General features: G+C 39.0%; 1 protein-coding gene across 1 annotated transcript in view; it reads left to right on the top strand.

Annotated features, from left to right (window-relative positions):
* Positions 1-8,921, top strand: part of DPYS (dihydropyrimidinase) — a 32,314-nt gene extending 23,393 nt beyond the window's left edge. The window contains exons 8-9 of the mRNA XM_009867443.1: positions 6,494-6,701; positions 8,816-8,921. Of these exons, the coding sequence (XP_009865745.1) occupies positions 6,494-6,701; positions 8,816-8,890 (283 nt within the window). The 3' untranslated portion in view covers positions 8,891-8,921. The remainder of the gene's footprint in view (positions 1-6,493; positions 6,702-8,815) is intronic.
* The last annotated feature ends 7,450 nt before the right edge of the window (positions 8,922-16,371 follow it).

Below are 16,371 nucleotides of genomic sequence, written 5' to 3'. Positions count from 1 at the left end.
TGTGCTACCAAACATCATCTTGCAGACCTCAACACCCTCAGCATCCTGAGTACAGCCTGTGCACACAGAATTATTTTGCGTGAACTCCTTGGAAAAACACACGTAGGCAGCAAACATGTATTCATTGTACCATCTTATTTTAATCTTTGCTTTGATCAAGAATGTTCACTGATTTCTTTTAGCTGCACACAAATAATATAACAGCCCTAAACAAAAGGCAACAGAAGCAGCTGTAAGGACTGTTTCAGAAGGAGAGGAGAGAGTAAGCAAGGAAAAGGGAATGTCACCTGTCAGCAAGTCAGTGTCCTCTGTAGCTGATGTCTTTAGCTGTTTGAAAGCAAGCAAGAATATGAGATCTCTAGGGCTTGTTTCAGAAATGCTCAGCAAGGAATCTAAATCCTGCAGTACCCAATTCAGACCATGGAAAGAGCTGAGCATCACTGGTAAAGTATGGGCAGAAGGTGCTAATGATCTCATAAGACACATTCAGCTCCTAGCAGATACTAGGGCTCAATAAACTCACTGTAGCCTGTCAGATTCTTGCAAATAAGTCCTGGATCAGGCCCCAAAAGCAAGATCAAACACCTATAGGGAAAAAGGCCTGTCCTGAGTGGAGTTTAACTTTCTAAGTCTAACTACTTCATTAGAACAACATGCAGTCTGGGGGAGCCTCATGCACCATTTTTTTTCCACTCACTAAAGATAGGCTGGAGGTTCACTACCTTTGAATTCAGAGGCAGAGCTGGCTGTGCAGGCAGCAGTCTCTCACCCTGTCCTCCTTAGGCTCTGCTGTAGTGGCCCTCTTTGGCAGACCCAGCCTGTGCCTCGCCTGAGCAAATGGAGCTGAGCTCAACCCTGAGACCAGCAGTGACAGCTGCAGCCTCAAGCACAAGCTCCTGGTGAGCACTCTGGCATTTCCCGGAGTGTGCAGGAGAGAGAGGAAAGGACATGCTACTCTTTAATATACCTGCTATGATGTGACTAGGGAACACGTGGATTCTAGCCTGTTTCCAGTTGTGTTTATGCATTTTAGAGGAAACAGTCACTGGATACAAATCAGCAAGAGGTCAGAGTGCCCCAGCCTGCTGCAGTATGTTCCCTCGGTGCCTGTGTTTGTGTGTAGATATGTTCATGGATAAATCTTTAGCATTTGTTACAACCAAAAGCTGCAGCCTATGTCTGTCTCATTTGTAGTCATGTCTTTAGCCTGAGAGGCTTAAGGAGGGACAAGTTACGACATTTAAGTACTATTTTCCAAGCAGCAGCCTGTAATTTTTTGTAACATGAAAGAGGAAGGAACAAAGATGTTAGCAGATGGTTAGAATAAGTAATGCTGCAACTGTCTTACGCTTTTGATCAATGAGCATAATTCTGAATACTGAGTATATGGATAACCCATCCAGACACAATGAGGCAAAATGAAGTAATGTGGCATACAAGTATGTATACGTAGGACAAGTATATTCTGGCATTTTCAATAGCCACATATTCTTTTGCACAAGTGGAAGTGTGTGCACGCATGAAAATACACTAATTCACTAGAATCGGAGTTTCTGTCAAAGACCTGTTACCGCAAATTAAGGGGACATGGAGAAAGAAACAGTAGGTACAAATTAAAATACAGGAAAATCCACTTAAACATAGGAAATAACATTTCTTTGCTGAGAAGGTGATCAAGCACTGACACAGGTGACCCAAAGAGATTGTGGAGTCTCCATCTTTGGAGGTAATTAAAAACTGACTGGAGACAGCCCTGAGAAACATACTTTGGCTGACCTTGATCAGAGCAGAGGGCTTGGAATACACAGTCTCCAGAGGTGCTTTCCAACCTCAAGGACTCAGTAGTTTTGTGAACTGTAACAAAATAAGCCTCTCTGAGAGAGCATGATGTACATTTCCCTAGTAACTTGCTGTCTCACAAAATGTCAGCTGCTGTCTTTAGAGAACTGAGTCTTAGAAATGTTACCCAAAAAAATTAATTCTCCTTATATAACCTTGCCATTTCCTCCCTGCTAGTCACATCCACATCTCATTTACTCATTGAATAGACTGATTTCCGTTTTCCTCTCTTTTTATGCTTTTCTGCAAGCTAAAGTTCTCATTACTGTTTCCCTCCTGCCCATTATACAGTTTGACAATTTTCACTTCCATCCTGTATCAACTTAGAATGGTTGTTAGGATCAGACTGATGGTGTTGTTGACAAATGAGTTACTTAGAATAATCAGAACAATTTTGCTGTCACTCTCTACCCATCTTAAAATGATGAATTTTAGCAGATAAGATCGTTTGCCATCTCTCGGAGAAGTTGCTTTGGCTTGGAGCTCCCAAACATTAACTTCCTACCCCTTCTAGCATATGTTATTTTATCCACAAATCTCTTCACTTCATCTGGCTACTCAAATGCAATGCTTATTTAAAGGTATGTTTGAGAGGCCAAGGATACAACATTACAAATAGATGCCTGCGTATATTTGCATGTGCTCTTATTGCAATTCCTTCATATAAAATAGGTCATGAGGTTCGTAATTTACATTATAGGCATATAGTTAATATTTTTGCACACAGATTTTAAGAATTCCTTATTTTCCTCCCTTTTTTCCCCTCCTTTGCCCTTGTTTGTAATAAACTGACTCTTTAACAAAGTTAAACTTAATTATCATTATAAATGAGCGGTGGCTCAGGAAAGAAAGCTGAATGATCTAGCACAGAAAGCTGAATGATCTATTTATTTTTTCCTAGATTTTAGAAAAACAGGTTAACAATATGGAGAGTTCAAAGGCATCTGTGAGTGATGTGAGGAGGCAACTCACAAAGGCTGGTACTATCCTCAGCAAACCAGCACTTCACTACCCCCAGCTCCAAAAAGCTTAGAGATACTGCACTGTAAGCACTGAGAGAAGCTGCTTACAGCTCATATACTCACTCTTAGCAGAAGTTGGTTTTCTGTGGCAGCTGTCAATGGAGCATTTGTTTCCTCTTCAATAACGGACTTGTGTCATTTTAGCTGCCTTTATTACCATGTTTTAAATTCATTAATTATAAACCAGGTGTCCTTCCTTTACTTCATTTTCTTATGCCTGCCTTGAAAATTAAAGTGATAATCCTCACAGCCATCACAACTTAGGTTCTAGAGCTCGATCTATTCCAACCGATCCACCTTCACTGGGCTGATACGGCTTTATGTCCTATGAATTATGAGGGTTAGAAGATCACTCTAATGTCTAATGATTTCCCTTCATCCAGTTTCCCCTTCTGCCTGACTGTAACTCAGTATTTAGTATTTTAGGCAGAACTGAGGCTTAGACATGTCTGTGATGCTCTTGGGCTATGTTTGACTTGAAATGAAAACTGGTAACTCTAACTCCTCTAACTAAAGTTTTAGGGCATAACTTTTGAGCTGACCACCTGTACAGTCTTAAATTTTATGCTATAGCTTGCTATGGTAGTCTCATTTGATGCTTTTTTCTAAATTTCAAATTTCAATTTGTAGTTTATTTAGATATAATATTCTAGGAATGGCTGTAAATCCCATTCTCACATAGACCATAAATAAATACAGGATTACTAGTCACACAGTCAGACTAAATCTGATACTTGCTCTTAGACTAAAGATAGAAGTTGAAAAAAGACAGTTTTGGAAGCATGTATTCTTTGGTAGTAGAGGAATGTCAGTTTTTATATTGATAGCCTAAAACCCCTTTGCAAGGTAGCAAAAGCATCTGAAGAGAATTACATTGAAACACTGATATAAGTAAGAAAAAACCAGGGCCTGATGTCTTTGCAGGATCCTCTTTGTATTGGAGAACACTCTTTTAAATTTTGATATAGTCGTTCTGATCTCAGTCTCCATTAGGAAGGGTTACTTGGAACAGGAGCCACTGTAATTTATAACCAGATTTAGAGATTTTTACAAATTTTATAAAAAAAAATCCAATACAGGTTTTTGAAGCCTGGAGTCAGAATCTACTTTCTCACATTGAGTATTCCTTTATGTCAGGCATCACTTAGGACGCTGAAGACAGCTATTACGTTATGCTTCACTACAGCGGCGGTCTTCATTTCTTGGATTATAAGTAGGCTACAGTTGTTCTTGCCATTACCAAGTGGTCAAGAGTGCTCAGACATTCAGAGCCAACATTGGAATTTTGCTAAGATTTCAGGCAAGCTGCCTACTCCTGAAATGGCTGATACAGCAGTGAACAGCCTGTTGTATGAGGATGGTGAGCTTCAGACCCAAGCATACCATCCAGTTTTAAGTGCTTGCTCATTTGCCACCTGAAGCTTTCACTGCCATTGGTAATGTGAAAGGGTTAAATCACAGACAAATGTTAATGATATCCATCAGGGAGAATGTGTTTCAGCTTCAGGAAGGGCAGCATGATCTAAGGCTTGTTTCACCAGAAGAGTTATAAATGAGTTCTATAAAAATTTGTTGTTGAGACAAGCTCTGGGAAATGTGTTTGTCACATTGTAAGGTTTATCTGTACAAATGCGTATTATTTGTAAATGTGCTAACTTCCATTCATTTGTATCATTTTATGAAAGATATAGTTACCTTTGAGGCATGTTTACCTCTAGTGATCCTGCTCTAGCACATTTAAACTCATCTGAGTTGAAGGATCTTGCTTATTTTTCTGTTCGCTTCCTCAAATTACCTTTTTCATTTCTCTTTTCATGTCCCAGTGCTGTTGTGCAGACAGACGTGATATATATACCTAGAGAACGCTAAAGATAATTATATTACAATTGTTCTTACTTACTGTTCTAGCAATTGGACCCATAAGGGTAATGTAATAAGCCAGAGGAAAATGTTCACTAATTCTTTGTAGGACTGTTATAATACCCACGAATAAAGTTGTTTGACAGTACTCATAGGATCTGTGAATACAAGGGAGGTCTGACTTCCATAGCTCACTCTCTCCACTATGAATCTAGAAGATGATGCTGATACTGGTGAGCAGGCCTGCCTAAGTTTTCTGTCCAAGGTGTGCTAAATAATGACAAATTTTTATTCCTATAGGCAAATTGATCATCTAGTGTATTTCTGTATGTACACCCTTTGAAATGTCAGTTGCCACCAAGATTTAAATGTAGCCCTTAGCAGAGACAATTTCTCTTAGTTCAACAGAATAATAAGAAAGGAAAACTAAATATTCTTCCACAATTTTTTTCCTCTGTATATGTAATTATCTGAAGTATTTGATACATGATTACTTTTGAAAATGGTTATACTTAGGAAAGATACAGATTTTATTTTGGGTTTCTTGTTTTGATAAGGATATTAGCTGGTGTTTTAGAAAATTCTTCCCCAAATAAATCAAAATTTTGTTAATATTTAATACTACTTTTGACTTTGATAATTCTTTTGCAAAACATATAGTGTCTGGAATAATGTTAATGCTATATATGCGTGATAGATTTTCCATTGTGTGAGCACCCATTCTGGAAAATTCTGACTGGTAGACAAAAACATGAAGCTTCCTTCCTTTCCAAAATTACAGATGACAAAAAAAATATATATAAAAAATATCTGTAGTTTGGAAACAGGAAGTTAATAAAATAATAAACTAAAATTCAAAATCTTGTGACCCATTTTAGGTACAGTAGATAGTAAGTACCTCAATAAGGAATAACACAGGAAGTATACACAGCCTGCACTTCCAGATGCTGATGTCAGTTCTAGCATTGGCTCTGCCTTTTATGTATCCAGTTAGGTTTGGAGAAATTGGCTAGAAAAAATGGCAGTCATAAAGAACGAGATCTATGCATAAAAAAATAATAATACCATTGCTCAAATGAGTACTGTTGAAGTCTAAAATTATAATTTGCTTAATACCCTTGGAGGACTAGATGATCTTCCGAGGTCTCTTCCAGCCCCTAACATTCTGAGATTCTGTGAAAGGTATGTAGAACTGTGATGTTCATATTATTTAGCAGCATCAAGATATTTGGGCTGTCAGTCACCATATCAATCCAGTTCTCATTAAGAGTTACTAAAATTCATTACCATCTCCTGACTTTCTAGTGTAATAGTCTTTGTGGTACTCATGAGTCGCAGTCTTTGAAACATTGCAACCATACTTTTCAAACTTGAAACTACAAGTCATTCTAGCTAAAAGGTCAGAGCTTTTTCTGACCTTGTTGTGCATAGATATTTGCTTGACAAGGCAGAATGAAATCATGTTATCCAAATAAAATATTACAACCTGGTTTTTTTTCCACTGATCTCTTTCTAATGGAAAATTTTGCATTTCAAGGCTGCAAAGTTCTGTCCTTTAGACTCCCTCTTTGTTCTTTTGAAATGCAATTACTGTTCAATGAAAAATTATTGCCCTCTCCTATTATTACAGCTGTTCCATGATGTACTGTACAGTGTTGTAGTTTAATAGTGCTGCTAAATCATCTTCCTTTATCAATTTCCAAAAATTTTATAATGAAGTAAAATGCAAGGTTCGTAGTAAATTTGGGTATTGTTTTGTTTTGTAAACACAGGACAATATCTGCAAAGACACATCACCAGGCCAACAACTTCAATATATTTGAAGGAATGGTTTGCCATGGAGTTCCAGTTGCAACAGTTTCAAGAGGCAAAGTGGTTTATGAAGGTGGAGTTTTCAATGTCTCAGCAGGAGAAGGCAAATATGTCTCCCGTCCGCCATTCCCTCCATATGTCTACCAACGAGTCAGACAGCGGGAGCAGGTTAATTAAACTTATAAATCTCTGTAATGCTTTGTACAACATGAGGATAACTAGCTCTTGGGAAGAGAGGTTTGGGGATTCAATGATAATTTCCCTTGCTAATCGAAATCTGCTAAGGTGGGAGGAAATGAAATTAAGGATTCAATTTTTATTGCTCTTTATCTTACAGAAAAATATCATAGACTAGTTTCTGCTCTTAGGGTAGTCTGTACAGCTCATAGACTAAGCCTGGGTACTTTTTAAAATAAACATGGCCCACTTGCAATAAAAGCAGATAAAGTTTTGTTCATGAGTACTCTGATTAACTGCTACATTTCATCACTGATTTCACTGAAAATCAGAGAGGCTTAACATCATATGCAGGAAGAAACCTTACACTTAGGAAGAAATCAATGATTTTTTAACTCTTTCATGGATCAGATATTGGGAGCAGAAGCCTGTAGAATGTTGAACACTTGGCTCTGTTTCAGAAAGAGTGGGTTAAAAGCTGAACATGTGCAAAATGTAGTGCCAGCCCAAGCAACATAGCTCTGTTCAAGCTCTTGTTCTGTATTTTTTAAAAAGAAATACCAGGAAATACATGAAGATTAAATTTTCAGTATCTGTTTACCAGGCAAGCATTCATGAAGAATGCTTTTGCATCCTTAGTGTTACTTACTGTAAGTAGGATTTTTGATAGTGTCCAGACTAAGTATATTTGAAAATCACAACCTGAATCAGCAGAATTCACTGCAGGATCCAGAAGTTGAACCAGACTGGCATCCATATGAAATATCACCCACTGAAATGTTTTCAAGATAATTCTATATATTTCTTTCTACTATTGTCTTAATAGATTAAGAAAGGCATGCAAAAGTGGCAGAGTGAGCATTTCTCCAAAAAACACTTTTGCAGGAGCTGATGGGCTGCCTGCAAGTTGATACACATAATGCAGTGGAGAGGCATGGAAGTCCCCTCACGAACACACAGCTTCTCCCTGGAAACTAAGAACAGAAAATAGATTAATGTATTTTTAGGTTTTCCAAACATAAAGGAACACTTCCTCTTTTTTTTTTTTGTACCAGTATGATTCAGTGTAAATTAGATAAACTAGACATATTTTTATCTAATTATGTGTTTCTACTTTGCTTTTTATTTTGAAAACTGATTCCTCATTTAAATCTGCTCACAAATTTTATATATTCTATTCACCTTTTTAATGTGAATGAAGGTCAATGTTTCTGGGAAAAAGGAAAGGCAAAGAAAATGATCTGTGCCTGGACTTCCTAAACCTAGTAGAAAAGTGAACCAGTAGTCTTAACTGTGAATTTGTCCAGAGAAAAGATCTTCTCTTTTTGCTGAACATGTATAAGAATATTAAAATTACAGAATTCGGTGAACATGGTGATTTTAATTTCCCATCAAAGCTAGAGATAATTTTCCCTTAACCAAGACATCAAGTACAGCATGTCTTCAGAAGTGATTTTTCAATCAGTTCAACTTCCTGTACGAGCAGCTGGGATGGTGGATGGTACATATGCACACAAGGCAAGGTTATCTATGTTGCACTCATGCTCAGGAAGCTTTCTTACCTGTATTAAGAGCATCACTGGAAAATGTGGTTAAAAAAGAACAAGCTTATAGCTTGAACATGCAGTGAGTCAGTTGGAGGGAGCTCAGGTGTGTTTTCGCTGTACCTGCTGTCTCCTGAGATATCCTGAATAAGCTGAACCAAGACTAAAAAGATATACAGAAGTAACCAGACTAATTGGTTTACGATTGTGTTTTAACATATCCTAATTATTTAATTGCCATAATTTATGGGGATTTTGCCACTGAAGTATTCATTTGGTCTAAGGAAGGGATAAGCATCAATAAAATGAGGTGGAACATGGTCAGTTGCTTCTTTAAAAAAATGGATTTAGAATTGCTTTGATACAGTGCTGAATAGGTTGAGCCGCCCAGCTCCTGATGAAAGCTGAACAGTTTAATCCCAGTGTAGGGGAACTTTTCAGGAGAGAGGTTGGTGAAAGTGTTGGGATGCATAACATACAAAGCTGAGTTTCATTGTGTCGAATTAGCAATTGCAAGGTCAAGACAAATAATAATGAAGGATTTGAATTTTTTTATTGCAGGTCTGTCAGCCTGTTCCTGTTAAGAGAGCACCATATACAGGCACACTCTCAGGAACATCCATCCCACCAAAATAATAGGCTCATTCCCCAGTTCTGGCTCTTGCAGGTAAATGTCTTTTTTGATTACTGAAAACTACTTTAACTTGAGGCTTCTCTGAAATGTCAGGAACACAGAAGTGTAGCAGGCTCTCTAGCTTGTAACACGCTTGTCTGAAGTGAGCCCTCTCAGAAGCTGAGTTGTCTTGGTATTTTTAAATTTGATGAAAATGTGTGGCAGCCCAGGTATGGAGAAACTCTTTCTGATTGGAGCCTCATTTAAAAAGTTCAGTTGAGAGAAACAAATGGAATTTAACTGCTAGACTGAGACATCGGTATGAAGGCCCATAGAAAACCTGAGTTCGGTTAGCAGCAGGAGTTCAAACAAAGCATAAACGTTTGGCTTGCAAGTTTACAGAAAAGAAACCAAGAATGGTGAAACAGAGGTGCTGCAGTCAATGCCAGTAGTTATCTAAGGGACAGCTGGGCTGCTGTAAGGCTCAGTGGTTCTAACAGGGGAGTAATACCCAGCATCTCCCCTTTCCTCTCCAGTGTCTACAGCGTCTAACTTGGTTATTGACACTACCTCACCTGTATATGCCTTGGCGCTCTGTAGGTCTTTGTGTGAGGTGATTTACTTGCTAAGCCAGCAGAAGACAATTAGCTTCCTTTTTATGGATTAGTTTTCTGTTGGCTTAGTGAGTTGAACTGTCTCTCAGAAGAACCTAGCAAGGATGGGTGCATTGCAAAGTATGGGTGGGATAAGGTAGCTGGGGAGAAGGACTAGGTGACAACACCTCACTTTTTGACTGTTTAACAAGCAGAAGAAATGCTTCAGGAAAAAGTAAAAGAACTAGGTAAGACCTTCAGCAAGCACAGCTGAAACACCTTGCTGCTGTATGCCAACTGCAGCTGAAATGTAGTTCTCTACAGCAGGGGTGTTGATGAGTATGTTTTAGGGGGACAGCAAATGGCAGTAAGTATGCCAAAATCCAGGCTGAGTTTTTGGGTGCATATATTTACCAACAATGGGATCATCTAGTCTGACAAACGATTTCCCAATAGATGGGCAAAAAGCACCATTTCACACCTTGCATAAAATGGGTCTGTTCTTGGTGCTAATTATTATGAGGACAGGGACAAACCTGCAGTGGTGGGACGGTGAAATTAGCTTTTCCAAATTTCATGTGTCATTCCTTTAGTTACCTCACAGTGAACCTCACTCAGGGCATCAACAGCAGCAAGAGAGTGCAGCATCCTATTTGTTTTCCTCTGTCATAAGGGAGAAAGCTTTTGTAATAGAGAGGACTAATGGCTAAAGCTGCAGTAGAATGAGGGAGCAATAATCACTCCTAGCTCCTAGAACTATTTCTCCATTATTACCTCTCTGAGTGACAAATTGCAAAGCAGAGATTTTCTGCTGAAAGATTATATCGTTATTGTCTTTTCCTTCTTTATAGATAAAACCAAATGAAAGTGACCCTTCTGTCCCCACCAAAGCAGTGCATTCTGGGTGCAACGATCAATCCACAATCAACTTCTCAATCAACTTTTTCAACATGAAACAACAGTAACCAATAAACATTATACTGGGCTTCTTGCATGAAAGTTGTCCTTGCAATTTCTCTTTAAAAGGAGTTTTGTTATAAGAATTGGAAAATTCTTTTTAGAAAATGCAGAAATAATAAGATAGTAACTATAATTATCATGGGGCAGGAGCTCTGTAGGTTCTTAAAAATAGCTAAGTCTGGGGATGGTATTTCTTAATATTTATCTTTAAAAGGTATAAGCTAACCTATAAAGTAAAGGCAATGGGCAATGGCCTTTAAAGGACATTTTCTACTCTCTTGCTCTGTTAGGTCACGGGATATGAATCCTAATTTTTTAATTTCATACGTTAGGAATAGCTCTGTCGTTCTTGGCAATCCAGAGATTTCTGATAGCAAATGCTGAATTCGATTTTTTGTTCTTCCCTTCCTGGAAGGGGTCAGGTACAGAAAAATGCTAATTCAGGGGAAATGTTACTATTTTAGAGTGCTGCCACAGCTCCCTGTCCCTGTTTTAAAGGAGTTTATCTATTTTGTCCCTGCCAAATGAACAGCCAGGCATTTATTGGTGTGTTCAAGGGTTTCAGTTGTTACACCCTAAGCAAACCTGTGCTAACCACAGTGGTGAACTCACCTGCAGTAGTTTCATGTTCTGGCTTTATGGAGAAACACACCTATAACTTGAAGGCTTATGAAGTAGAATCACAAGAGCAAGAGCATAATGCATTAATTTTAAAACCTCTTTTTACTTAAAATATGAGGTTTTTCTTGATGTAACTAATACTTTTTTTTTTGTAGGGTAGGATTCCTAATTCAAAAAAGCAAAACCCCAAACAAAGCATTTGCTCAATTTATCTGATATCCAATTTGAGAGGTAATTGTATTCTTAGAAGCATGATTCTGTTACCGTGTCTAGACAGGTTTTGCCTTGGAAACCTAAAATTATGTTTAAAATTGCATTTTCACATGTGCTAACACTTCTTTTCAAGCAACTGTCAGTTGAAATTTTTAAGAAAGAAACGAGGCCCAACATAAAAATACCTGTACAGTGAGTTTATTGTCTTATGTGTAGAAACAGTATAACCTGTACTTCCATGCAACCCGTGGGCTGAACAGGCACAGAGCAGCTTCCATATTTTGAGAGAGACACAGAAAGCATATGATAATTACTGCTATTTTTAATCTGACAGTGGAAAGCAGATTTGTAGTTCCTGCTATATCCATAGGCATCCAGAGATATATGAGCTTATATGAGAAACAAACTGCTCCTAGGTTGGCAGTTCTTGTGTCTCTAAATAGCAAAGGAGATTTTTCTTTGTAAGGTAGTGAAAAATAATAGGGGATGTTCAGGCAGAGCTAACACAGGTTCCCATTTCTCAGGTTCTCTTTGGGGTGGTGGAACAGCAGAACCAGGCATCTAGCACCATTACAATGACTCTTCCGAATGAGCAGGTTCACTGCTCAGTGTAGACTTGATTACTGCAGTGGTCTGCATCTGAGTTTGTTGTCCAGTCTCCCTCTGTAATCAACAGAGTGAAAGGTCCTTCTGGAACGTTATTCATCATTGGTAGACACAGTGCTTAGGGATATGTTTAGTGGAGGACTTATCAGTGGTAGGTTAATGATTGGACTCAATGATCTTAAAGGTCTTTCCCAATTTAGGCAATTCTGTGATTCTGTGATCTCTGCAGCAAGATCAAAAACTAGATAAACCTGACTAGAGTTGTTCATCTTTGAGATGAGAAGTTTTCCTGCAGTGCCAGTTTGCCTCCATTGACTGTGAAGAGAACATGATGTGACTCATCTTGGTGCGAATGTCTACTCTGCAGCTGCCTTTCCGCTAGCCCATCTTTGCCTCTCAGAAAAGGAACTTTTTGGTATGAAGGATGCCTGTCTTTTCTTATGTTTTGTCTCATCAAAAGTGCATGTCAAGTATGAAGCCATTCTTTTTAATTAGAATATTGCTACCTTGGAAGAAGAGCAGAAATTTGGAAAGAGTAGGGGAAAAAGTGTGGGAGAAAGGACCTATTTCTACTTTTAACAACAACTTATATTTGTGTGGAGTCTTCTGTCTGAGGTTTCAGGTTTTAGCAACTATTAGAGACTTGCAATTGCATGATAAACCTGTGAGACAAGTAAATCTAATTAGAATAAATTCACAGTTTTGAGAACTAGGACGCTCAAAGCTCTGAAATCACTCAAGTGATTGAATGTATGTAGTAGCCTTATGTTTAACATCCAATGTTAGCTTAAGTGAGTTGCTCAAGGCCGAAATGAAGCAATTGTGACAGAAATGAAACCCAGGAGTAAAGACTGCCAGTCTTTTGGATACTATGGATACACCCAGGACTTTTAAATATACTTTGACCTCTTGGGACACCTACTGAGATCAAAGCAATACGAAAGGCTGCAGATCATGAAAACCAAAAGGAGCAAAGTAATTTTTCTAAAACCAGATGTTTTCACAGTGTGATAACAGCAAACAGTTTTATGAGTTATATAAACACCCACTTTGTAAACTGAGCTCTCCAAACCATGAAAGTGTATTATCTGTGGAAAAAATATATAATCATTTTAGGTTTCCTACAGATTTTTAGATTAGAAATGAGAAGGTTTCTCCCTGTACAATTAGCAAGGATTTCCTGGTCCCTTTGCTGGTATTTACTGCTCTGTGCCATGGATTATTCTCCTCATAGGGCATATCCTTTGGATTTTGTTCTTAACAAGTGCCTACTTTTTCATTTCAATGATTGTTTTATCTATTGTGCAGATGTCATGAAAAAAATTACCTGCATATTGTGAACTGGGATTTGCACCAAAGCATTTACTGTATTTTTACATCCTTGAGTTCAGCAAATTATTGAGCCTGTCAGGTTTGTGAGTATTTATTTTGCCATGATATGTGCTAGCCCTGGTACCTGAATCCTGCCTCTAGCCGCAAGGTACCAAGTAATATTTCTTCTGTGCTATTCAGCCACTACTGCTAAAGACAGGACAAGGGGCAATGCGTATAAGCTGGAACATAGGAGGTTCCACAAAAATATTACGAAAACTTTTTCACTGTGGGGGTGACAGAGCACTGGCACAGGCTGCCCAGGGAGGTTGTGGAGTCTCCTTCTCTGGAGACTTTCAAAACCCACCTGGACGTGTTCCTGTGTGACCTACTGTAGGTGATCCTGCTCTGGCAGGGGGGGTGGACTAGATGATCTTTTGAGATCCCTTCCAACCCCTGACATTCTGGGATTCTGTGAGACTGTCGATCTCTGAATCTCTGTGTTCCTTGTTCTTTTTCTGCCTATGTGGTACCTACTATAATGGTGGGATACTCACAGGGAATGGTCCACGTTCCTATTCCAGAACACCAGTAATGAGTGACAGCAGAGCCCAGTACAGTAGGATGTTTTTTCTAGTAGGCATGTAGGTAATTTGGGATGCCATGGGACTATAAAACGCATTTATGTCAGCACAGGTTCTGAACTGGAGCACTGGAAGGGGCACCAAGTGGTCCCTCAGTCCTGCCTCAGTCTCTAGACCCTGACAAGACTTCTGAATTTATCCTACAACCTCATCCCAGCTGTTGCTTACTCATTACGTTCTCGCAAAGTTCCAGCTGATGCTGTTCTGTAGTAGCTGTTGTACTAAGACAACTGATGCCCCACACTAGGTTGGAAAGTTGTTTTAGAGATGACTTTTTCAGCCCACACCATTTCCTTAAGCTTTTCACAGGGATGTAGGCAAACAATTGCTTTCCCAGGTGTTTGAATCCTTCGTTTAGCCACAGTCCTCGGGCTTCTCCAGCACCTACTGAGAAAAATGGTTGCTTTCTTTGATTCTTCCTTCAGTCCATTGGTCACTCACCTAGAGTAGACTATCTGTGATTACTTTGCTGCATTAAAACCCTTTTTCTCTGGAGCAATACATCTCAGTACAGAGGAGCTAAGGATCTGTTTTGTCAAGGCTGAAACAAAGAACAGCCTTTCTTTGGCTAGCACTTCTCTTTGGGATTCTGCTGATTTCCCGTCTCTTGTACGAAAATGTTGAAGACTCAAATGTGTTATTAAAATAAGAAAAAAACCCTAATTTAATTGTAGTTTTATCATTCTCCTCAGCCAGCCAGCCAGAAATTTGGGATCTTTAGTACTCCATTCTCCTTGGTGGCATGGATTCCAGGTACAGAAACAGAGGATGAATTTGGGAGACTTGATCCTGGCATACCCTAATATTGCTTTCATTCCTATCATTGGCCAGAAGAATCCTCATATAGCCAGTATGTCTTTATTGCCTGGTTGTCTGTTGGCTACCAGGCAATAAATGTTCACTACCCGTGAAGAGCTCATAGCTGTGGTGCAAGCACTGAGACCTGCAGCACTTTTCAGCCTGAAGTACTTGGAAATCTCTGCAAAGGAGTAATACTGGGGGTATGTAGCTTGCTGGGCCACTGGAGGGCAGGGCTGGTATTAAGTATCGGGAATGAAATGAGGAGGAGGTTACTCCTGCGCACAGCAGCACCCCTGAAGCATGTTCATGTATTTTGAAGTCTGTTCCCATAAAGCCAACAATAACATCCCCGTTTTCAGGCTTTATTTCACCAGCAGCAGAGTGAGCCTTTCATCCCTACTTTTCACTTTTGCGACATGAACTAGAGGAAAGGCTTTGCCTGTTGATTTCTTTAATTGCAGGTATCTCTGGGCTATTTAAAATGTGGTAAAAACACTTTGAGTCAGTGTGACAATATTGACAGAGCAGGAATCAGGATGAAAGGAGTCGTAAACCCAGCATCCTCTGACTTTGCACCACAGCTGCCCACGTGCAATGCTGCAACAAAACTAGTACAGAGCAAAAAGAGCCTTTAATTTAGCTATGGAGCAAGCTTAGTTCAGAGGTACAGGGTGGTGATAAGGAGAGTTTCATAAACAAGGTTGTTGAAAGGAAACATCCTTGTTTATACTGGGCTTCAGGAGGGTCAGGAGAACTAGCATGTCTCTCTGGATTATCTTCATGAGACAATCAGGTCAGCCTTTCATTAATTTTGCAAACCAGTTTTGATCCAATTGTGGGATTTTTACAGTAAATCAAACAGATTCTACACTAGTGAAGGATGTTTAAAAAAGGAAGTTGAGCTCTGCTGTGAGTTGGGGGAAGGAAAGGGATTAATGAGTCAAAAACGAAATCCAGACTTCTCAGATTTTTTTTCTGAATGCTGATGGTATATGAATATATTTCCGACAGTCCCTAGAGAGGCAGTTAGAGACAATGCCCTGGAATGTGACATATTAAAAATTTCCATTAAGACAATAAATGAATAAATATATTTCTTAATTTCAACTGTACCTGTAGTTCACTTGAGCTCAGCAGAAAGAAAATTTACACAATTTTATATGTGGGTAGGAATGATCTATTGGAGAAGAAGAAAACATACCAAAAAAGGAAAGAGTACTTTAACTCACAAATACAGGAGAAAAGAGTGAAAATAAATTGTGGGAAATGTGGGAGGGTAGGCAAGAAGAGGAACAGAAATAATTTTGGACAAATACTGTTTTTTTATTGTAACTTACAGACTTTTTTATAACAAAAAAAGGGGAAAAAAGAACAACGTAATCATGTTAAACAGAGAGGCTAAGGGAATAGCCGAACAACTTGCAGAGGAGGCAGCTGAAGATAAACAAACCCCCAGACTTCCTCAGCTAACAGGACAGAAGCAAATGGGAGAAAACAGAGACCAAGTAATGACTGCAGAGAATGAGAGGTATGTCTCTGCGTAATGCCCGGGGAGAGGCATATGTTCATTTTCATCTGTGCAACTGAAGACAACCACTGGGCAGCTGAAGGGATAGACCTAGTGCTGTAGATTGGGGTAAGAACTGTTCTACCACTGAGATAAACCCTAATGTCTTTGGATTTGTATTAGATTTTTTTTTAAAAAAGAAGACATTGAGTGTACCATTTTTCCTGGTAATCCAGATGTAGGGAGAT

The sequence above is a fragment of the Apaloderma vittatum genome, unplaced genomic scaffold, assembly GCF_000703405.1.
Source record: "Apaloderma vittatum isolate BGI_N311 unplaced genomic scaffold, ASM70340v1 scaffold7914, whole genome shotgun sequence".
NCBI lineage: Eukaryota > Metazoa > Chordata > Aves > Trogoniformes > Trogonidae > Apaloderma > Apaloderma vittatum.
This window is presented reverse-complemented; position numbering and strand designations above follow the sequence as displayed.